The sequence below is a fragment of the Suricata suricatta genome, chromosome 1, assembly GCF_006229205.1.
Source record: "Suricata suricatta isolate VVHF042 chromosome 1, meerkat_22Aug2017_6uvM2_HiC, whole genome shotgun sequence".
In the NCBI taxonomy this organism is placed as follows: domain Eukaryota; kingdom Metazoa; phylum Chordata; class Mammalia; order Carnivora; family Herpestidae; genus Suricata; species Suricata suricatta.
The window spans coordinates 192696524-192720708 of record NC_043700.1 but is presented as its reverse complement, the minus strand read 5'-3'; the positions used below and the strand labels follow the sequence as shown (position 1 = coordinate 192720708).

General features: G+C 50.2%; 1 protein-coding gene across 1 annotated transcript in view; it reads left to right on the top strand.

Moving 5' to 3' along the window:
* RNF4 (ring finger protein 4) overlaps positions 1–11373 on the top strand; it is a 29237-nt gene extending 17864 nt beyond the window's left edge. Inside the window, exons 4-8 of the mRNA XM_029949461.1 lie at positions 112–191; positions 7709–7718; positions 8064–8223; positions 8720–8768; positions 9262–11373. Coding sequence (XP_029805321.1) covers positions 112–191; positions 7709–7718; positions 8064–8223; positions 8720–8768; positions 9262–9411 — 449 coding nt within the window. The 3' untranslated portion in view covers positions 9412–11373. The remainder of the gene's footprint in view (positions 1–111; positions 192–7708; positions 7719–8063; positions 8224–8719; positions 8769–9261) is intronic.
* Positions 11374–24185: the final 12812 nt, after the last annotated feature.

Below are 24185 nucleotides of genomic sequence, written 5' to 3'. Positions count from 1 at the left end.
GGGGGGGGGGTAGTTTGGTATAAGCCTGCGCTCCGTTTGTAAGCATTCTGTGCCGAGAGCAGCGTGCCTTTACTTTTCTCCTGATGTTTGTGGAAATGCTTTATTTTGAAGCTGGAGACGAGATCGTGGACCTGACCTGCGAGTCACTGGAGCCTGTGGTTGTGGACCTGACTCACAACGACTCTGTCGTGGTAAGTGTCGGGACGGGGCGTCGGCTCTTCCCGCTGCGGGCCTGGGCCAGCACTAGCTCCGGAGGCCTGGGTCACAGGTCGTGGCTTGTGCCGAAGGAGCTCGTGCACTCAGTGACTAGAGCCCGGGATAGGAGGTGTTTCTGGAGCATCCGTTCTTGGGGCTCTGTTGCCTGTGGACAGTAAGTGTGCGTGACCCTGGTCTCTCTGCAGCTGGCACCGTTCTGCACTTGACACCAGCTGTGTGGCCTTGAGTTGCTCAGCCTCCTTCACCCCCTGAGCGGGGAGGTGCCCTCTGCACCAGCGTGGGCTTGTGCGTGTATTTGGGTGGCTGGCAGGGGGATGGGGGGCGGCGCGTGTGAGTTTACACCCTCAGAGCTGGCGGGACCGAGATCTCTGCAGTGACAGGAGAGCCGCCTGCCACCTTGGCTCTGTTGGGATTGTGGGGGCAGCCGCAGGCTGCTGTGCCCCCTTCCTGTGCACCAGCCATGGACTCTGGCAGAGAGCGCACTGGCCCCGTGTGGCCCTTGAGGGAGGAGGGCGTGTTGCGGGACGGTGCTGGCAGACTGTCCCCGCCGAGTGGCCGCGCACCGCTGCGTGCGGGTCCAGGCAGCCGCTCTGCCCACGGACCCGCGTCCCGAAGCTGCGTCTGTCTCTCAGGGGTGCCTCTGGCACCTTTTGTTCTGATAGGTCGCTCGTGGAGCGGAGCACATGGGAGGCTGGCTTTGGTGGCGGCCGAGCCCCCCCCAGGCCCTGGGGCTCGCTGATCCTGGGCTTATTCTGATTGCGAAGAAGATTGCGCTGAGAAGCTTCAAGATTCCTTTAAAAGGAAACAAGGGCGATGATGGGGAGCTGTCTTGACAGATTTAGAGGTTTAGACTCTGGTCTTGGTTTAAAACCTGTCCTGTGTTCTGTGTGCACGCATGCGTACGCACACCACACACCTCCACACACCACACTCGCTCACACACACACACACACCCCACATGCACACCACACGTGCGCGCGCACACACACACACCGCGCCCCCCCCCCCCCCCCCCCCCCCCCCCCCCCCCCCCCCCCCCCCCCCCCCCCCCCCCCCCCCCCCCCCCCCGAGGAGAGGCAGCTGTTCCTGCCTCTGCCTCCCCGGGCCCCGGAAGAGTGTGCGGGCGGCACACCCCTGCGAGCAGCCGGCAGTCCCCTGGAGACTGGTTGGAACTTTCCGAGACGGGTGGGGAGCCGGTTTAGTCGTCTTTGCCTTGGCCTGATTCGTGTGTTTCCTGAGGTGCGAACGTGTATACAGCCGGGCTGCTGGTCCTGCAGGCTCCTTGCGCTTCTGGAAAGATCGCTTCTTTTGGTGCCTGGGGTGAAGCGTGCAGCCCCGTTGCCGGGTGACATGTAGCCATACCAAGCCCTTCTTTGCTGTGGTGCCCACTCCCCGCCCGCAGCGTGCCAGGACCCTGCTCCACCTTCGTGCCCTCAGGAGATGGTGGCCGGCTTCTGCTGGGTGACACGCCGAAATCATGAAGTCCCCTTTCATTCCTTGGGTAATTTTTTGGATGACTAGACTGTCCTCCCTACGTGGGAGGGGCTATCCTGCCTTCTCCGCGTTTCCTGCGCCTGGAAGGTCCTCAGGAGACCTTGCCCAGGACTGTTAGGCCTGGGCCACAGTCTGGGGGTGGACGCGGGCCAGAGACCAGCGATGGGAAAAGTGGGGAGCCGGCCTGGGAGGTGGGAGTCCTAGTTTTCTGGTCCTGGACGTGCTGGTCATCTTGGTCCTGGGACTTGACATAACCGTGGTCGCAGTGTTCCCAGCCATAAAATAATTGTTTGGGACTTTATAGAACCTCGATTCTAATCATTGACGACTTTTTGTTGTTCACTTTAATAAATTCAGATGCCAGTTTTTATTTAAATTTACACTGAGAAATACATGTGAGGCTAAAGTTCTCGCTCTAGGCTGATCTGCTGGGGAAACCTAATTGTCAACTCAGGATAAGATGAATTATAAGTTCAGGGTGACCTTACGGCTCTCCTGCAGGAGAATATGAGTGGATAAATGTATCTGTTCCCAAATTGGGGTGCTCTCACCGGTTCTACGGAATCTGGGAACAGGCCAGGTGTACCTCTTTGGTGCTGCTGGGAGTGGCTAGCTCTGTATCCTGAAGACTGGAGTCTCTGCTTCCCTGGTCCAGGCACAGCTTGAGAATGTGAGGGAGCCCTTCACTAGCCTCCACTGAGAGATTTCACAGAGACTGGATCGTTCCAACGCTGAAGCCTCCAGTGAATTAAGAGAACTAAAAAATGCTGTAAGACGCAGTAAGACTTCATTCATGTCCACTTAGGTGGTTTTTTCTCCAAGCTGACTGTTATTTTGGGCATCGCATACCCAAGGAAGGCTGTCACTGCTGGGTCCCAGGGCATGTAGATCTTTGGTTTCCCAGACTAATGCCAGACTGTTTTCCAAAGGGTCTGTGCCAGTCCCCAGTCTCACCAGCGTTTGCGGTGCCTCTGCGCCCAGACGCTCGCTGCCACTTGACTTCTGGCCCGTCTGATGGTTACCTGGGGGTTTCCCGTGCAGCTTGAATGTATATTCGCTTGATTCTTAGAGTTAAACACCTCTTCCTGTTCGTTGATGGTTCATTTCCCTTTTTTGAACACGTGTCTATAAAAATCTTTTACCCACACATTGTATATCCAACTTTCACAACAGCTGGAGAAATCAATCCAGAACAAAGCAACTCTGTCTTCTCCCCACTCCTACCTCCCGTTTGGTTGTCTGCTTTGCAGGGTTTAGGCTCCACCCCCAACATGGCGTTTGAACTCAAAACCTGGAGATCAGAAGGCACATACTCTACTGATTGAACCGGCCAGGCACCCTTCCTGCCTTGTTTTGTTTTAGGAATTCTACATAAGTGACAAATATGAGCTTGCCGTTAGTTAGGTTTTCTGTCTTCTCAAAATTTGCCTTTTTGATTTTTGTAAAAAGGTTCTTAATTTTAATAATTGAATTTATCAATTTATTGTGGAAAATTTCTTATAAAACTGTGTTCCTATATTCTGACAGTTACTGTTTTGCCTTCCACAAGGAGGTCTGTAGCCCACAGGAGCAGTCTTTCATGTGTGGTCATAGGGGCGTCTTTAGCCCCTCTTAGTAAAATCTTCCAGTGTTCCTTGTAGTTTTCCGAGTTTTTTGTTAGAAAACTTCTCTCTAGATACATGGTATTTTAGGAAGCTACTAAAAATGGTGTTATAAAGTTCTCTATTTTTATTTGCTAACACAAAGAAATGAAATTGATTTTTTATCTATTGGCTTTTTTTTAATGTTTTATTTATTTTTGAGAGAGAGAAAGAGAGAAACCTGAACCACCCAGCTGCCCTGCATCTATTTTTATGAATAAGATTGGTTTGTCTATAACTTTTATCTTGTGAACATTTCTTAAAGGGTTTGATATCAGAGGATTGTTATCTTTATAAAGTGAATTGGGTCCCTTTTTTTCTGTCCTCTAGAAGATTTTTAAATATTGGAGTTATTTCTTCCTTGGAAGTTTGGTTGTACTCTATAGTGAAGGTACCTAACCTAGAGTTCTTCAAAATTTGTCAGTCTGTCTACAGTTTTCACTTTTATTGGTATAAGTTTGTTTGTAATGTCTTAATGTTCTGTAGAACCTGTAGTGATGTCTCCTTTTCCATTTCTGATCTTAGTTATTTGTGTTTTCTGTCTTTTTAGATGAGTATCACCAAAGGTTTATTAGCTCTTTCAGAGAACCAACTTTTAGCTTTGAGGATCCTTTCTCTTGTAAGTTTTTTTCATTCGTGATTGCTTCTTTCTTTGAGTTTTATTTTGCTGTCTTTCTAACTTACTAATTTTCATTTCTTTCCAGCAAATGCATTTAAGATTATACTTTTTAAACTATATCCTACACGTTTTATTGTCAGTATTTTACATTCAATTCAGCATAGTCATCAATTTTTAAAAAAAATTTTTTTTTTAACATTTATTTATTTTTGAGAGAGAGAGACAACGCCAGCAGGGGAGGGCAGAGGGAGAGGGAGACAGAATCCGAAGCAGGCTTCAGGCTCCCAGCTGTCAGCCCAGAGCTGGACGCAGGGCTCGGACTCAGGAACTGTGAGATCATGACCTGAGCCGAAGTTGGTTGCTCAGCCAACTGAGCCCCCCAGGCTCCCCACATATTTGTACTTTTTAACTTTGAAACATTGGGATTTTTTAAATTTTCTTTATTGTTATTACTGACTCTTTGAATTACTGCATTGTTGGTCAGAAAATACATTCTGTGTGTCAGTTCTCTGGTAATTCCTGAGACTTGCTTTGAATGTGGCCTGCACAGAGCAGCTGCCTTCCCTAGAGGACCACCCTCACAGGCCCTGCCTGGGCGTTGGTTTCTCGGGGAGGCTTTCAAATGTAGGCTTCCGTTTGTTTTTTGGTTTTTTAATTTATTTTTATTTAATGCTTATTTATTTTTGAGAGAGAGAGAGACAGAGTGTGAGCAGGGGAGGGAGACACAGAATCCGAAGCAGGCCCTGGCTCTGAGCTGTCAGCACAGAGCCTGATGTGGGACTCAAACTCACAAACCATGAGATCGTGGCCTGAGCCGAAGTCAGAGGCTTCACTGAGCCACCCAGGCGCTCCAGGCTTCAACTTTTCAAGAAACTTCTGTATTTCTTTCTCCTTCTGGATTATTATATTCCCTTTGGAATATATATATGTGTATATATATATATTTGTTTGGACAAATAATTCTTTTGCTGCTGCTTATTTAAAGATATGTATGTTTTGTTTTGGTGGTTTTTGGTGGGAAGTTTGGCGGAAATACTAGGCTGCCATTTATTGGGAACCTCTGCTCACATTTCTCATCCTTCTGCCTCCTTAGCTGGTGGAGTAGGTGAGCTGAGGTTTTGAGGACACTTTTCATGAGTGTTTGCAGCGTGTCAGCCTCGTTCTGGCTACAGGGCGTGATAACACTACTAGGAAAGCCTTGCTCCTCTAAGAAACTGAACCCTTAACGGGGAAGTGACTGAAAATGGTATTTGCTTGGACTGTTTTCCCTCATTGAATTTCAAAAGAGTATTTCTTTTATTTTTATTTTTTAATAGTTTATTGTCAAATTGGTTTCCATAGAACACCCAGTGCTTCTCCCCACAAGTGCCCCCCACCATGACCATCACCCCCTCCCCCCTCCCCCTTCAGTCCATGGTTCGTCTCCAGTGTTCAGTAGTGTCCCGTGATCTGTGTCCCTCCCTCTGCCCCGCTCTCTTTCCCCCTTCTTTTAAAGTCAGGTTGGTGTCCCTGCAATCTCTGTTTGGCCTGCTCCCCTGGCGCGCCTGTGAGTCACACTATGTGTGTTACACTCCATCCCGGCTTGTCCCGTTCAGGAGACTGGAAGGGACCTGCCTGACTGAGGCTCCCTTGCGGCGGGGGCCAAGCCCGCCCGTCTTCAGGGACTCGGGCCCTTCTGGCCCCTCAGAACCCTGCTGCGGGTGTCCCCCCTCCCGGCGCCTCGCTTGTACCTCAGCGCTCTGGCCTGGGCGTTGTTGCACCGTCAGGAGGGAGAAGCCATTCCCAGAGGTGACGTGGTCTGTGCCAGGCCCCGTGGGGCAGTACTGACCCGGCTGTTGGGACCAGGGGCTGGGGCGTTACAGGCTTCACGGCCGACGAGAGGCCCCCGCGCTGCTGTCCTCTCCCCGCCAGGCAGGTGCTTGCAGACACCTGGGGTTCTGGAAGTTGATGTGACCCAGCCGCTGGCTGGGCCGAGCACAGGCATAGTGTCCCACGTCCCTCCGCCAGGCTCGGGGGCCATTGTTCCCTGTCCTTGGGCGAGAAGCTTCGTCTGGAGCTGTTCTGTTGAGGATGGGGACAGAGTCGTGACCAGTGAGGGGAGCGCTCTGGCCACTGTGTGTGTTGATTTCCCAGTCGTTCTGTATGAAACACTGGCCTGAGCCTGGGCCCAGGCAGCCGAATGTCCCGGCCCAGAGGCTCCAGTTTGGCCTGAGCTTGGCCCTGACTCACGAGAGCCCGCGGACCCCCAGCTCCCGCACGCTGGTTTCCCGCGAGCCAGCGGCGCCATGTTCCTTCCAGTTGTGTCCACACTGACCGAGTGGCACGTCTTGGCGGAGGAGGTGAGGCAGCGCTGGAGAGCTGGGGTCATCCCTGCCCACAGGGGGTTTCCTTCTGTTCCTGCCTAAACTCAGCCCCCTTTCGGCAGACGTCATTGGGACTGAACTTCCTGTCAGCCCAAGCTTTTTTCCTAGTAAATATTCCCGTGAGGAGATGACGGTCCTCCACTCCCATGGTCCCGCCGTCCCGCCTCGTGTGCGGGTGTAGTCCTCCTCCACACGGTGAAGATCTTTAGGCTTAGACCCTCCCCCGCCTGGGACGGCCACTTGTGCCTGTCAGGGGTCAGGTTGGAAAACCGAGTCCACGCTGGTTCTAAGCTTACATGGACTTGGATACATGGGAGGGGATGATGCTTCTTGGTTTGGAACAGGTCTCTAGGAGTACTCCAGACATCTCAGCCTTGACCTTCCACGGACCGTCACGTCCGCCCACGCAGAGGGGCAGGAGACGGGAGCCATCGCCTGCACTGATCGATCTCCTGGGGTTCAAGGAACCACTGCCGCAGCCGCTGACAGGGAGGGGGGTCCTGGGCCTGTTGGCAGTGCCAGCCATGTCTCCTCCAGCAGCTGAATCGTTGCTGTCTCATTGTGGGACCTGGTTCGTGTCCCGAATCCCTTCCCCAGGGAGTCGGGGCGGAGTGCGCTGTGCGGGGCCGGGCAGCAGGGCCTTCCTGACGAAGGTGATGGCCCGTGACGAACAAGAGGTGACCCCTGGTGACCCCGCAGACAGGTGCAGGGGCTCCGAGAGGGCTGAAGCCAGGGGGCGCGACACTGTTGTAGAACAGCAGTCCCAAAGTAACTCCGAGTGGTCCGGTGACGGCCTCGGGCCCTCAGCAACTTTTGTGCCGGGCTGGAGAGCCCCGAGTGCCGCTCCTTAGTCCCTGCGCCCATGCTCTGTGTGGCGACTTGATGGTGTCCCATCATAAGCACTGCACACCCTCTTCCCGGTGAAAGCTCATGGAATAAGACCCTTGTTGTTGGCCCCGCCGGCCAAGGAGAGCGCACGGACCTAGTCCTGGGCTCCGAGTCGTGCTGAGCTGGGGCGCTGGCACCTCTTCCCCAGGAGAGAGGCCGCCCCCACAGGGTAAGTGCCTTCCAGGGCCCGGGGCCGGCAGCTCTGGCTCCCTCAGCATGTGGGGGGGCCGAAGCACACGGGGCGCCCAGGACGCACCTGACGGGAGGGGGGTGTCCAGACCTCTTGTCGGTGCGGGGCAGAGGCAGGCCCTCTCCCTGCACCTTCCCCTTCCGTGGGGTGGGGAGGCTTTGCTAGTCCCCTGAGGATTTTCCATTTGCAATAAGAAATGGTTCCATTTTATCATTTAAGATAAGTTTTTATTTAAATATAGAGTATTTTATGTCATACTGATTTTCTTTTTCTCTTTTGTTTTCCTCCATTTTAATAGATTGTTGATGGTAAGTGGTTTCCTCTCTCTTCCCTTGGGTTTGGATGCAGAACTGACCTGGGTGAGGGGTGTGGTGCCGAAGGCCTCCGGGCGGGAAGACCCCGTGGTCAGTGCTCTGCTCGCTGCGGAGACGGTGCCCCTAGTGCCGAGCTACGGTCCCATCGGAGTTTAGAGAAAGCTGACCACCTCGGACTCCCCACAGCTCAGGCGGAGATGGGGCTCCTCCTGGGGAGCCTGCAGGGAGGCCTCCGCAGCGCCAGGCAGGGCCTTCTGGGTGGGCCTCTGGGTCTGGGCCTGGCCCTTCCCCGTGGGCAGGGGGCGGTGACCCTGCCCTGAGCGTGGACTCCTCCCGTAGAAAGGAGGCGGCCAAGGAGGAACGCGCGGCGGCCGCGCCAGGACCAGGCCGACAGCTGTGTGGTGAGCAGTGACGAGGAGGAGCTGCCCAGGGACAGAGACGTGTACGTGACCACGCACACATCCAGACACGCCAGGGAGGAGGCGGCCACGGGACACCGGTACCAGCGCCCCCTCTGGCCCCGTGGGTCTCCCCCTCCCCCCCCATGTCGGAATACTGGACCTTCCCCATGTTCTGTGAGCTCGCGGCTCAAGGTCTTCTCAGAGCAGCTGGGCACAGGCGGGGCTGGAGTCAGAGGTGGTTCGGCCATTCCTGGAGGGGCGGCAGGCGTGCCCGGCACGGGCAGGGCGGGTGTGGAGAGCCCCGGTTCGGTGGCACCTCCACCACCTGCCGTGAAGGACTGAAGGACGGAACCAGAGAGCTCGGAGGAGCTGGGCACGGCCCCCACCCAGACAGTACAGGCCGGGGTTGGGGAGGACGGCACCTTCTCGCGTCCCCCTCTCGTGTCCCCGCCGTGCCCCCTTGGGGCACCTGGTCTCCCTGAAGGTCTCCCGGCGCCTGTGCCAAGGGGGGGACCCAGGCTGCCTCTAGGAAGCCGCTTAGAGTGAGTGAGTGTTGGCCTGCTGAGGCGCTGACCCGAAGCCCTGTGATTGTAGGCCCTCTGGTACCGTCAGCTGCCCCATCTGCATGGACGGGTACTCTGAGGTAAGCAGACTCCGCCTGTCTTCCTGCCTCCTGATGTGCACACCGCTTCGATGGAGAGGGTCTTCTCGTTAAGTGGCTCTGACACCTCTCTCCTGCAGTCAGGTGTGGCTGGCGCGTGCTGGGCCCACACCTTCGGCCCTGGCCCCCGTGTGAGCGCGTGGCCCCGTGTCTTTCCCGTCCCAGCCTGAGCAGAAACTACCAGAGTTTGCTGTGCCCCCCCCCCCACACACACACACTGGCACCGACCTGTGTGCCCGCACGGAGCCCTGGGCCTCAGCAGGCCTGTGGGTTCAGGCGCCTGGGGTCCCTGCAACCCTTGGGTGGCTGCTGCCCGGAGAGTGGCTCCCGCCTCTGCTCTCAGCCTCAGAGGCCCCTCGCAGTCCCCCGACGCTGCAGAGCCGCTGGCCCTTCTTCCCTGTCACGGCAGAAGCAGGCTCTCTGCCGCCCTGGGACCAGGGCACACGTGAAGGCTGTTCCTCCTTATGTTTTCTAGATTGTACAGAACGGACGGCTCATCGTTTCCACAGAGTGTGGCCACGTCTTTTGTAGCCAGTGCCTCCGTGACTCCCTTAAGAATGCTAACACTTGCCCGACTTGCAGGAAAAAGATCAGCCACAAACGATACCACCCCATTTATATCTGAAGCATGGGGCATGCTCGGGAGAGGCAGATGGACAGACAGCCGGGCCAGGTCCTCCACAAGCCGCCTGTGGCTTCTCTGCCTCAGTGTCCTGAGCTCAAAAAGACTATTTCAGAGCCAGCATCTGATACGTAAACTGCTCTTTTGTTTCAAACCTGATCTTAGACCCTTTCGTTACCTCCAGTTCGTTGCGATGAGGCTGGAGCCAGGGCCCAGGCCGGGGTCCCCACCTCTGCCCCTGTGGGTGCTCCGGTGCCAGGGTAGGAGAGAGGGAGTTAGGCACATCAGAATTGAGAATCGTGGTTCCAGCCTCTTTCTGGAACCTGCATGTTTGCCAAGAAATGTTCCCCGTTTGGCATGTCCGCCCCGGCTTCCCCGTGGCAGGGTGCTGGCCCGGCCTTCCCGGGCAGGCTACCTCGTCCCTGGCATCGGTCCGCCTCAGTGACAAGCCAGACGAGGTCCGTCCAGCCCGAGGATCGCAGGCGTGAGCACAGCCCGGGGAAGACTTAGCCCCGGGCTGTCGTCTTTCCTGGAGAGTCTGAGGTCGGCCGTGACTCCACCCCGCCCCCCACCCCGGCAGTGACATGCGGGGCTGCTGCAGCTCAGGGGGCTCTCTGCGGGGCAACTCTAGGAACGGAATGTGCAATAAAGCCTGTTCTCTGCCTACTTCTCGGCAGCACAGGAGATGCAGCGCTGCTAGTGTCCCCTCGAGGCCCCTTGTTGCCTGTGGAGCAGTGCCTGTCACGTCCGTCCTATTCGCCACCTGTTCTCAGGAACTTTCCCCGTGCCCCAGAGTCTCTCACCTGGCGCAGGTCATGCCAGGCGTGTAGGGCAGATGTGTGGCTGGGCTCACCACGCGCCCTCTGCTCCTTGGTTCCCACTGCCTAACTCTCCTCGTGCATAAAGACCGAGCTGGCGGCAGGGCCTGTGGCCTTACCAGCCACCATGTCCCCGCTGCTGTCCAAGTCACGGCTTCCCTGAGTTTCAGAGAGTCTGGCCCGCCTGACACCAGCTGGGCTCCTCCCGGCCTCCACCCGCCCCTGCACGCCGGCTGACGTTCATTTCAGAAGCTGTTCCTCTGGCCTCTTGGGCTTTGGACTGCTCCATAGGCTTGGCTGGCACAGTCCGGCGGCCTCTCCCCAGCGGACCCAGATCCCACGCTCTGCTCAGCTGTCTCGGTCCTCCAGGAGGCGACGGTGTGACCCGACGGCCCCTCACAGCACAGGGCCGGGGGCGGCCAGCCGGGGAGAGGCCTTGCCCTGCCACCGCCTCCGCAGCCGCAGCACAGGGCTTCTTGCCACCCACCAGCCTCTCCGTGTGAGAGCCGCAAGGTGGGAAGGGGCCGCCTCGGGCTTTGCTAGCAATAACTGACCTTCAGCTTTCCCTCTGAAGGAGCAGGGACTCGGCACGGAATTCACTTTAAACGGGGCTGAAGGAGTGTCCCTCCTCTATGTGAAAAGAAAGTTGTTTTCTTCTTCATTCTGACTTTTAACTATTTGGCTCACTTCCAGTTAATTTGGATGAAAATAATAATTTTCTACTGGGAGCCGAGGAGGGCAGGACGCCGTTCTCCTCGGCCCGACGCTGGGCATGTCTGCCCCCCGATCCAGCCTCCTTGCCTTCACGTTCCTCTGGGCTTCGTGGAAACTCGCTCTGTTCCGACAGCAGTACCACACTTCAGAACCCAGGACGACCGTGCAGCCCACATCTCCTTTAAGTTTTGTGCTTAAGGACAAATGGTTGATCATTAGCTTGTATTCCTTCATTCTAAATTAAATTGGGAAAAAATGTTTAGTTTCTCCTATTCAGAAACTACAAAATAGGTTGGTAAGAAAATCATTTTCCTTTCTTCATTGTACATAGTTCGGATCTTTCTTTGTTACACTTAATCTATATCCATGTACATCCGTCTTTTTGACTCTACTAGTGTTACAGATGGAAATAAAATAATTAATTTGAACCAGATCTCTTTAGTGTGTTCATTTGTTCTTTGGGATGGATTTTCTCCCTCTTTGCCCAAGATGTGGGATTCCGGCCCGCCTCAAGTTTAGCCCGTTTTGTCTGCGTGTGCAAGGGAGTTGCGTGTGCGGCTCCCAGTGCGGAAGCAGGCCGGAGGCCACCGCTGCGAGTGGGGCCGCACGCCCAGGCCCTGGCGTCCGTGATCCAGCGGGACGGGTCTGCGCCTCCGCTCCAAGAAGCGAAGCTGGCTGTGGGGCTGCCCGGCCAGCGGCCAGCTCGGAAGAGCGCTGACCGGTGCGGTCTCAGATGGGCCGCCCAGTCCCCTCTCCCCCCACCCCCGCCTCAACCACCTGGACGCAGAATTTGCTGTCCATGCCCGGGTGGGGCCCAGGACAGCATGGCACGCCAGCAACCGTGGAATGAGGGCGTGGGCGGGCTCAGTATTCCCGGGTACGCGGTGGGGGCAGAGCTCGCCTCCCCCTTTCTCCATGCCTACTGAGGGGCCGCGGAGGTGGAGCTTACAGGCCCACCCTCGGCTGGAGACCAGTCAGATCAGCGGAAGATGCACTTGCTCTGACACTCCCTGCATGTTTGTCCCGCCCCACCGTTGCGCTCGGCTCTGGTGGGGGTTGAGAACCTGTGGGTGCTGCTGCCCTTCGGGGATGTGCGGTCCGCAGGGAAGACGCCTCGAGCCAGTGAGAAGTCAGACCTCGGTCCAGGGGTCACCGGAGAGCGAGAAGGGACGCTGAGGCGCAGTCTGCAAGGTTCACCAGCGTTGTAGGAAGGGGAGGTAATGCGGGCACCAAGATACACTAACCTCGCATCTCTCGGATAAATCTGGCTTGTTGGAGTCATGATATTTTGTCTTTCTGTTTTGCAATATTTGGATTGTAGTTTCTTAAAATCCATTTTATGCGTTAGAATGACCTACCGTTTTCTTACACAGACTTGCCAGGATTGGTTTCAGAGTAAGGTTAGTCCCTCCAGAGAGACTGGAGTATTCTCTGTATACACCCCGATCTTGAATTACATTTTGACTGAAGTGGGGCTCAGGTACTATCTCTGAACCGTTTTCACTGAGGAAAGGTTTTTAAAATACCGATGTGTTTTTCATACTTTTGAGAATTATTCACATTTTTGCCAGTTTTGTTAAGTTTTCAGGTTTCTGGGAATTCATACATTTCATCAAGTTTTTGGCATAAGGTTGTTCATAGTGTCCTCTTAGAAGCTAATTAGTCTCTGCAGCAAAAAACTGCAGTTTTTAAAAATTATTATTTTTTTAATGTTTATTCATTTTTGAGAGACCGAACACAAGCGGGGCAGGGGCAGAGAGAGAGGGAGGGAGACATAGAATTTGAAACAGGCTCCGGGCTCGGAGCTGTCCGCACATAGCCTGGCGCAGGGCTTGACTTGGGAATAGGGAGATCATGACCTGAGCCGAAGTCGGACGCCCAACTGACAGCCTCCCAGGTGCCCCTCTGCAGTTTTTTTATCAGTAGTATTTATGCCTTCCCTTTCATTTTCAATCAGAGACTTGTCAGTTCATTCTCTGTATATGTTAAGTCCATTATCCAAAGTCTTTGTGGGTTTGGTTCTGAAGTCGTCTTACTGGCTCTCACTAATGACTTCTTTGTGTCCTGTGAACTTTTTCTCCCTTATTTTGAGCCCATGTAAATTGGTACACAGTCTGAAACTCCTTTGAGAACTAGATTGACCGTGGGCTGCTCCAGGAAGTATTCACCGTGGCTTTCACGAGGCCCCTCTGTCTACCCGTCGCGCTGCGGGATGGAGCACACAAAAAAGCACACTTCGCTGAATTCCCTCCGGAGCACAGCTCAGTCAGTTGCCGTCAGATGCCCGTGAAACAACCAGCCGCGTCCAGAGCGACCAGAAACGGAGTATCTTCGACACTTTAGGAGCTGCTCCGTGTCCTTCCAGTCAGTCCACGCTGCCTTCTCTCCCAGGGGAGTCGCCACGCTGACGGACGGCCAGCGCGGTTCTGCTAAATTATAGTTTAATTTCCAGAACCTGCAGCCGTCATCACGCAGTTCTGTTTGACCTGGTCTCTGAGCTCCAGACGGCTGAAACTGCTCGTAGGCGCTGGGGTCGGGTCCCGGTTGCTCCGTGCGCCGCTTGCGAGATGCATGCGTGTCCTGCACGATACCCGCTCTGTGTGCCGCAGCGTGCCTGCCCGTCCTTCCGTCATCTCAGTACTTGGGCTGTTAAAAGCCCAGAGGGAACCTTTCGTATGCCTTTTGGTGCAGTTTTGCTCCCATACCTGTTGGGCATATACTCACGTGTAGAATTACTGGATTGTAGGATATGAACATTTTAGGAAAACCCACAAATAAGTGGAAATTAAACAGCACACTTTTAAACAACCAATGGAGTCAAGAAATCACAAAGGACGTTAGACCATACCTCAAGAAAGAAAATGAAACCTTAACAAAACTTAAGGAATGTGCTGAAAGCAGTGCCCAGGGGGGTGTTTATAGCTATGAATGTAAACACTAAAATAGAAAGTCAAATCAATAGTTTAATAGTATGTCTTAAAGAACTAGAAAAAGAAGAACAAACTAAACCCAAAGCTAGAAGAAAGGCAGTAACAAAGATTAAAGCAGGGGAACTTGACAATGGAAGACAGAAAACCAAGGACACCGGAAGATCTTGAGAAGATCAATGACATTGGCAAATGTTTATAGACAACAAAATTGCTAAAATCAGCAATGAAAGAGGGGATTACTGAACTTTGCAGAAGTAGGGCGGCTTATAAAAGACTACTACGAACATCTATCCGCCAACAAATTGGACAAAGATGAAATGGATAAATTCCTAGAAACACAAACTACCAACATGGATTCCAAGTAGAAAACAGGAGGGGCCTGTGCAAAGCGAGAGTGAAGCAATGTTGAAAACCCCAACACAGAAAAGCGCTGCAGGCTTCATAGTAAATTCTATCAAGCGCATAGAAACTACTCTTTTTTGGATTCTTCCAAAAATAATCAAGAAGAGAACACCTCCTACCTCATTCTCTGAGGTCAGTATTCTCCTAATACCAAAGCTACACAAAGACTACAGGAAAAGAAAACGGCGGTGTAATGTCTCTTACGAATGTGGGTGCAGAAATCTTTTTAGAGAGAAAGCACGAGTGGGGGCGGGGCAGAGAGTCCCAGGCAGACTCCGCCCAGTCAGTGCAGAGCCCCGATGGAGGGCTCAAACTCATGAAGCCGTGAGAGCACGACCTGAGCAGAAACAAATTAGGATGCCCAGCCCGCTGGCCCCCTGGCCCCCTGGATGCAGAAGTCGCAACCAGATGGCTAGCACACTGAGTCGAGGAGCGTATTAAAAGCATCACGTACCATAGCCAGGTGGGTCTTTCCCTAGGAATGCAAGAGGGGCTCATATGGAAATCAGTGCAATTACTACGTCATCAGACTAGGAAACAAAAGGTAACATATGAGCACCTCAACTGATGCCAACACCCTTTCATGATAAAAACGCTCAGGGGCACCAGGGGTGGCTCAGTTGCTTAAGCGTCCGGCTTCGGCTCAGGTCATGATCTCACGTTCGTGGGTTCAAGCCCTGCATCGGGCTCTGTGCTGACAGCTCGGAGCCTGGAGCCTGCTTCTGATTCCATGCCTCCCTCTCTCTCTGACCCTCCCCTGCTCGCACTGTCTCTCTCTGTCTCTCAGAAAATAAATAAAAAACATTAAAAAAAATTTTTTTAAAGTTCAACAAACCAGGAACTGGAGGAAAGTACCTCAACATAACAAAGGCCATGTATGAAAAGCCCACAGCAGAGATAGTCATGATAAGACCAAGCTTTCCCCCCAAGATCAGGAACAAGACAAGGATGCTTAATTTCATCACAACGTAGTGCTGCAAGTTCTAGCTAAAACAATTAGGCAAGAAAGACAAGACGTCCGCACCGGAAATGAAAAAGGAAAAGTATCTGCACGTGGCACGACAGAAAACTAAAGAATCTGCAATACACATAAACGACTCTCCGAGCTTATACGCGAATTCAGCAAAGTTGTAGGATATGAATTCACAAATTTGTGAATACACTGATCGATTAATCTGAAAAGGAAATTAAAACAATCCCATTTCATAGCATCAAAAAGAATAAAATCTTGGGGCGCCTGGGTGGCTCAGTCGGTTAAGCCTCCGACTTCGGCTCAGGTCAGATCTCACATTCGTGGGTTCGATCCCCGTGTCAGGCTCTGTGCTGACAGCTAGCTCAGAGCCTGGAGCCTGCTTCCGGTTCTGTGTCTCCTCCTCTCTTTGACCCTCCCCCTCTCATGCTCAGTCTCTGTATCAAAAATAAATAAAACATTAAAAAAAAATAAAATCTTTACAAGTGAACGAAGTACCAAATGTGTACATTGAAACATCGCTGAAAGAAACCACTGTAAAACCTTGCTGAAAGAAAGAAACCTAAGTAGATTCCATATGCTCATGGGTTGGGAGACTTTAGATTGTTATGAAGGCAATACCATCCAAAACAATACACGGAATCCATGTGATCCCTCTCAGACGCCAATAGCATTTTTTATAGAAATGGAAAAATCCACCCTAAGATACGTATGGAATTTCAGGGGACCGAGATAGCTAAAACAACTTGAAAAAGAGCAAAGTTGGAAGACCGCCCAATTTGAAAATGTATAAATTAATCAGTATGGTACTGGCATAAAGATAAATGAATAGATAAATGGAATAAAATTGAGAGCCCAGAGCGGATCCCTCACCTCTGTGATCAAATGATTGTCGTCAAGGGTTTCAAGACCGTTCAGTGTAGAAAGATCTCTAATGGTGCTTGGGAAATTGGGTATTTAAATGCATAAACATGAAGTTGATTAGAGTCTTTAAGCCATATTCAAAAATTAATACAAAATTGATGAATACATTTAAGAGCTAAGATTATAAAATTCTTAGAAAAGGGGTGCCTGGCTGGCTCAGTAAAACATCTGACTCTTGATCTCAGAGTCATGAGTTCAAGCCCCACGCTGAGTGTAGAACTTACTTTTAAAAAAATGCTTGGGGCACCCAGGTGGCTCAGGTCATGATCTCATGTTTGGGAACTTGAGCTCCAAGTCCAGCTCTGTGCTGACAGCGGGAAACATTCTTGGTATTCTGTCTCCCTCTCTCTCTGCCTTCTCCCCAGTCACGTTCTCTCTCTCTCTCCCTCTCTCTCTCTCTCTCTCTCTCTCTCTGTCTCTCTCAAAAATAAACACTTAAAAAATTATTTGGAGAAAACAGAGGAAAGTTGGAAATAACTTGTACAATGTGTGCACTTGAAAAGGATTCAAGTGCAGGTCACCTGGGTGGTTCAGTCAGTTAAGCATCCGATTTTGGCTCAGGTCATGATCTCACGGTTCGTGGGTTCAAGCCCCACGTTGGGCTCTGTGCTGACAGCTCAGAGCCTGGAGCTGCTTTAGATTCTGTGTCTCCCTCTCTCTCTGCAGCTCCCCCATTCATGCTCTGTTTCCTGTCTCAATAATAAACATCAAAAAATTTTACAAAAAAAGGATTCAAGTGGGGAAAAAAAGGATTCAAGTGGCAAATCTTGCATTATATTTTTCTTGGATTTACTAATGGTTTCTTAAATATCACACCCAAAACACAGGCGACAAAGAAAAAATAGACACATTCGACTTAATTAAAGTTAAAAACTTTTGTGCCTCAAAGGACGCTAATAGTGAAAAGACAACCCACAGAATGGGAGAAAATTGCAAGTCATCTATCGGATATGACAATAACCAGAATATTTACAGTGGTCCTCAACAAGAGCAAGAAATCAGACAACCCAATTTAAAAGCTGGAAAGGACTGCCATGGATATTTCTCAAAAGAAGATAGACAAATGGCAAACAAATACCCGAAAGGAGCTCAGTATCATTAGTCACCAGTGAAAAGGAAATCAGAAACCACAAAGAGATCACAATTAACCCCAATGAGAATGGCTGTTATCAAAAAAACACAGTATTGGCAAGAATGTGTAGAAATTAAACCCCTTGTGTATTTCTGGTAGATATATAAAATGGGGAAGCTTCCCTTAAAAAGTCTGGTCATTCCTCAAAAAGTTAAATATAGAATTACCATATGACCCAGCAACTCCTAGGTAGATGCCCAACAGGATTGAAGGCAGGGATGTAGATCCCTGAACATCAGTGTTCATAGAACATTATTCACTGCAGCCAAAAAGCAGAAGAACCAAATGTCCATCAACAGATGGTATATCCACACAATAGAATATTATTTAGCCCTAAAAAGAAATGAAATTCTAATATATACCTACAACATGGATGAGCTTGCTACCATTACGCTAAGTGAAGTAAGCTGGACATAAAAGTGCAAATATTGCATGATTCCACTTACATGAGGTACCAGACAGGCAAATCCATAGAGACAAATTAGAACAAAGGTTACCAGAGGGGCTGGAGGTAGAGGGGAAGGGGAGGTATCTAATGGGTGCAGAGTTTCTATTTGGGGTGATGAAACTTTCTGAAAATGGACACTGGTGATGATTGTACAACATTGCAAATATTGTCATTGAATTGTACCCTTGAGAAGATTTAAATGGTAGGGGTTTTTTTTTAATTTTTGGGGGGTGCCTGGGTGGCTCAGTTGGTTGAGGTATGACTTCGGCTCAGGTCATTATCTCATGGTTCAGAAGTTCAAGCCCTGCACTGGGCTCGCTGCTGTCAGCACAGAGCCTGCCTCAGATCCCTTCACAGATCCACTGCAGATCCTCTGTCTCCCTCCCTCTCTCAGTCTGCCTGCCCCTCTCCTGCTCACACTCTCTTGAAAATAAAACATTAAAACAAGATTTTTACCCTTTTTAAGTAATCTCTACACCCAACATGGGCCTTGAACTTACAACCCTGAGATCAAAAGTCACATGCTTTACTGACTGAACCAATCCAGCACCTCCTAAAATGGTAATTTGTATGTGTATTTTACCACAATTTTTAAATTAAAAAGCTAGTATAAAATAAGTTATCAGATCTCTGTATTACATATGTATAAAATTCCATATGTCATTTCACATATACCATTTATTATGGTCTTTATTTTTTTTCCATTTCAATCTGGAATAATTTTCCTTATGCCCAATAAACATCCTTTAGTATTTCTTTTAGTGAATTCGTGCTGGCAATAAATTCTATTTTTGTTAATCTGAAAATGCTATTAACTTACTTTCATTCTTGCATGATGTATTTTTTTTCTGAGTAAAAAATTATAAGTCACTGCGTAATATGGTTGCCATGAGCCACATGTGGCTGTTGAGCGCTTGGAACATGAACATGGTGAGCACATGGAGAGTGAAGGGAAGTGTCTACGCACGTGGCTCTGAAGACTTAGCGTGAAAAAGAAAAAGCATATCTTGGTAAAAGTTTTTATATTGGTTACATGTTTAGCTCATGGTATTTTGAATATATTGCATTAAAACGAGATTATTTTACATTCTAAGCTGGTGGGGTTTTTTGGTGTGTGTTAATAAGTAGGTCATTCAGGGCATCTGGGTGGCTTAGTCAGTCAGCTTGCACATCCAACTCTTGATTTCAGCCTGGGTCATGATCTCTTGATTTGTGAGATCAAGCCCCGAGTTGCACTGTCAGCGCAGAGCCTCTTTGGGATTCCCTCTCTCCTCTCTGCCCCTCCCCCACTCACGTGTTCTCTCCTAAGATAAATGAATAAAGCTAAAAAAAACAAAAGCAACAACTAGGTCATTCCATTGTCTTCCAGCTTCATTTCTGTTACATCTAGCTGACACATGCCTTTGAAGAGAGGTGAAGATTTTCTCTGGCTAAAATTTGTCTTCGTTTTCAGCAGTTTGACAATGATGGGCTTGGGTATCAGGTGTGCTTGTGTTCACCCTGCCTGGGCTCACAGGGACTCTTGGAACTGGATGGATGGCTGTCGTCAGCTTTGGAGAGCTCTGCTTCTGTGGCATTCTTTCTTGCCTTTTGGGACTCCAGTTACACATTGTTAGACCTTCAACTGGGTCTGGTGTACTGTTTTAAAAATTTTTAATGTTTTTATTTATTATTGAGACGACACAGAGCATGAGTGGGGGAGGGGCAGAGAGAGAGGGAGACACAGAATGGGAAGCAGGCTCCAGGCTCTGAGCTGTCAGCACAGAGCCCGACGCGGGACTCAAACCCACGATCATGACCTGAGCCAAAGTCGGCCACTTAACCGACTGAGCCACCCAGGCGCCCCTAGTCTGATGTATTTCTTAGTCTTTTTCTATTTTATCAGTTGTTTTCTCTGTGTGCAAGTTAGGATGTTTTCTATTGAATTATCCTCTTCAATTCATTAGTCCTCTTTTGCTTTTGCCTTGTCTAATCTGCTATTAATCTATTCTTAGTTTCAGTTATGTTTTAGTTTTAGCTCATGTTTCTTCAGTGTTTATTTTGAGAGACAGGGGGAGAGACGGGGGGGCACGGGGAGCAGAGAGAGAGCAAGAGAGAGAGTCTCGCGCTCCGAGCTGTCAGCGCAGAGCCTGACCCAAGGCTCAATCCCTCACACTGGGAGGGCGTGACTTCAGCCAAAATCAAGAGTCAGATTCTCAACTGACTAAACCACCCAAGTGCCCCTAGAATTAGCTAAGATTCTTACAGATTTCTATCCCCAGGTTAAATTCTCCATTGTTTCATCTGTTTTACACCTATTTCTCTATTTTCTTGAGCATGTCAATTGTAATTACTGTACAGTTTTTGCCTACCAGCTCTAGTATGTGACTCCCCTACAGGTCTGTTTTTATAGTCTTTTGTGTTTTTATTTTCAGTGAAGGGCCCTGTGCCTTGACGGGCCATGACATTAAAAAAAAGGTTAAAAAGTTTTTTTTATGTCTTTATTTTATTTTGAGAGAGAGACACAGTGAGCGGGGGAGGGGCAGAGAGAGAGGGAGACACGGAATCTGAAGCAGCTCCAGGCTCTGAGCTGTCAGCACAGAGCCCCATGTGCAGCTCGAACCCATGGACTGTGAGATCATGACTTGAGCTGAAGTAGGTCGCTTAACTGACTTAGCCACCCAGGCGCCTCTAAAAATAGTTTTTAGAGGGAGAGTATGTGAGCAGGGGAGAGGGACAGAAGTAGGGAAGGGGAGAGAGTGAGTGAGAGATAAAGGGAGTATCCTAAGCAGGCTCCATGCAGAACCTGATGTGGGTCTCGATCCCATGACCCCAGGATCATGAGCTGAGCCAAAACCAAGAGTTGGATGCTCAACTACCTGAGCAACTAGGGTCCCTCAGTCCACTACATTTTTAACTGAAAGTTGACCTTGTGCAGAAGAAGTTGTAGGGGCTGCGGACATCTTCCTCTGCTGGGCGAATAGAGCAGGTGCCAGTCACCTCAGCCTGGGCCACTTCCCACTGCCGGCCACGACAGCTTCCCACGGGGCGCCGGGGCGCCTCTCCCTGCTTAGTCCTGGCCCCCAGTCCTGGTTTTTTCAGCCTGGCGAAATGGCCAAACCTCTACTCTGCTTTCCAGAGTCTTCATTCCGGAAGCTTCGTCTCTTAGCTTCTTGCCTCAGGGTGTAAGAATTTGGCAGTGTCTTGAGGGAAAACCGGTAGGTTCGGTGACTTGCTCACCCGCCTCACTGGGGGGACAGCCCCACGCCCGCTCTGTCCCTTCACCTCGGAAGACTCGCAGTGATGCTCTTTTTAGATGAAGCCTTGCTTCCCAGCCCAGCGTCCTAGGAACTGGAGAACACTCAGGGAAAACTGGACCCCCGGTTCTGTCTTTAGGCCCTCTCCAACTTCTCAAACACCTGTTTTTCTTATATTTTATGTATGTCTGTGAATATTTACACATAAATGTTGTAGTTAATTCAATAACCAGGCGTGCGTATATCAGACTCGGTTCCTCCTGCATCGAGGCGCCCGCTGTGTTCTATCGCATCAGCCTTGCGGCGAGCCTTCGCGTTAATTCCAGACGGCAAATGGCTTCCAGTGTCAGGCGCTGTTTCTCCTCACAGGCTTCCATCGTCGCGTTCCCATTTGGGCTGGCTGTTTTTTTTATTTTTTTTCCCCTAACCCCTACTAGGGACTAGTCCACCTCCTCAACTGAACTTGTAATTATCTTTTCTCTCCTACTTTTTCTTCCTTCCTTTCTCCTTTTTCTTTCTTTTTCTCTTTTTTAGAACGTGTGATGTGAGGGGAGGGGCAGAGAGAGAGAGAGAGAGAGAGAGAGAGAGAGAGAGAGTGAATCTTAAGCAGGCTCTATGCTCAGTGCAGAGACTGACTCTGGGACCATGACCTGAGCCAAAATCAAGAGTCAGATGCTCAACTGACGGAGCCACCCAGACGCCTTCTCTCCTATTTTCCATCTGCCTTTTTCTGCTTTCTGTATAATCTTAACTGTATCTTCCAATCCAACTGCTGGCTTTCTTTTACAGTTTTGGCTACACTTTTAATTTCCAAGCCCTTCTCTGTCACCTTCAGAAGTGGGTGACTCTTGAGATCACATGTTCAAGAGAAGACAGAGGAGAGAGACTTAGCAGTGCGGCCTCCGGCGTGTGTGAGAACTAGACCTACAGGCGCACCTTATTTCATCTGCTTCGCTTCCGTGAGCTTCACCTGTGTTGAGTCTTCTACAGATTGAAGGTTTGCAGCAACCGTATGACAAGTAAGTCTATCAGCCCCATTTTCCCAGAAGTGTTTGCTCACTTTGTGTCTCAGTCACGTTTTGGTAGATCTCACAATATTTCAAACTTTTTCACTGCTATTGTGTTTGTATGGTGATCTGTGATGACAATTCACTAAAAAGCTCAGGTGATGGCTAACATTTTTAAATTAAGGTACATGCGGTTTTCTTTTGTATACAAAATGCTGTTGTACAGGGGCGCCTGGGGGCTCAGTCGGTTAAGCCTCCGGCTTCGGCTCAGGTCAGATCTCACGGTTCGTGGGTTCGGGCCCCGCGTCGGGCTCTGGGCTGACAGCCAGCTCAGAGCCTGGAGCCTGTTTCTGGTTCTGTGTCTCCTTCTCTCTCTGCCCCTCCCCCTCTCATGCTCTGTCTCTCTCTGTATCAAAAATAAAAACATTAAATAAAAAAAAATGCTGTTGTACACTTACCAGACTATAGTGTGGTATAAACGTAACTCTTATGCTGGGAAACCAGAAATTTGACTCCCATTTTTAGGACATTGTGCGGTGGTTTGGAACCAAACGCCCACCATCTCCCAGGTGTGCTTCCTGGTACCTTAGGGTTTGTTGGGACGTTACAGTCTGTTTACCTGAAAAATGCAGTTTGAATGTCCAAAATTGTTGTCCATACAATTCTATATTGTATCTGATTTTCTTTCAGAATTTTGAAATCCATGATCCACTATTTAGCACCAAATGTTGTTACTGCTAAGATGTTTCGTGAGATACTTTCTCTGCCTTTTTTTTTTTTTAAATATGACTTCTTTTTCTTTCTGCATGTTTTAGGCAGTTTTATTTATTTCTGACTTTCTACAACTAGTCACGCTCTTTGGTGGACTCTTTCAATCTGAACACTCAACTCGTCTTTATTTCTGATAAATTGTATTATTTCTTTCAACAGTTATTTCCCTCCACTTTTCTCCCCCTAGAACTCTTAGAAGTTGTTGGACCGCCTGGCTTGAACTTTTATAAGTCTCATTTCTCTCCAAGAAATCTTTTCTGTATCTTTCTGTTCTACTTTCTGGATAATTTCCTGAACGGTATCTTGCAACCCTTCTGCTGAGTTTCTTTTACAATTTTGGCCTATGCTTTTAGTTTCCAAGGCTCTTTTCTTTTTTAACATTTATTTTTGAGAGACACGTGCGCAGGGAGGGGCAGAGAGAGAGGGAGACACAGAATCCGAAGCAGGCTCCAGGCTCCGAGCTGTCAGCACAGAGCCCGACGCGGGGCTCGAACCCACGAACCGTGAGATCGTGACTGGAACCAAAGTGGGCCGGTTAACTGCCCCAGCCCCCAGGGGCCCATGTGCTTGAGCCATTTCTTAAATGACTGGTGATCCTTGACTGTTTCGCATGTTTACAAGTGACATGTTTAAAAGCTGATGAGAAGTCCCACGTGGGTAGAGGTTATTGACCTACAGACCTCAATTTTGGGTGAGCATCAAGAACGGCCTGATTATATTTGGGATCCCCAAACAATACAGTATGTTCGTATCTCTCCTCACGTTGTTAAGTTTCTGCAGAAAATTCCTGGTGCCCTGGGGCAAGGAAATGGCCTGGGCAGGAGTGTCCAACCATTCTTTCTACAGACTTAATAAAGGCAGAAATTAGAAAAGGCTTTCATTGTTACATAATGCCTACTGGTTATGAATTGTGAAATAATGAACTTATCTAATTTTTTGTTAAAAGTTGTCCTGTGTTATTAGTATATACTCCTATCTCGGTCAACAATATTTATTGCATTATGAAATAATAAAACTTTACTTTTACAATATCCAACATATGTTAGTTCTAAGAGGCTCCCAAGCTCAAATGCTCTCCGAGGTCACTGCCACACCTCCCTGTGCCCGCTTGCACTCCTGCCGGACCGAGCGTCTCTTACTTCTGAGAGCGCACAAGACCTTTCCTGCCCTTTATGCTCTGCGTCCTCCCTTGTGATGGGTAATTTCATGCGTCAGCCTGACTGGGCTATAGGTGCCCAGACATTTGGTCAAGTGTGACTGCGGATCTATTTGTGAAGACGAGATTAGCATTGGGATCAGTAAACTGAGCAAAGCAGATTGCTTTGCTCGCCCCCCCCCCCCCCCCCCCCCCCCCCCCCCCCCCCCCCCCCCCCCCCCCCCCCCCCCCCCCCCCCCCCCGCCCCACTGCCATGGGCTGCACCCAAT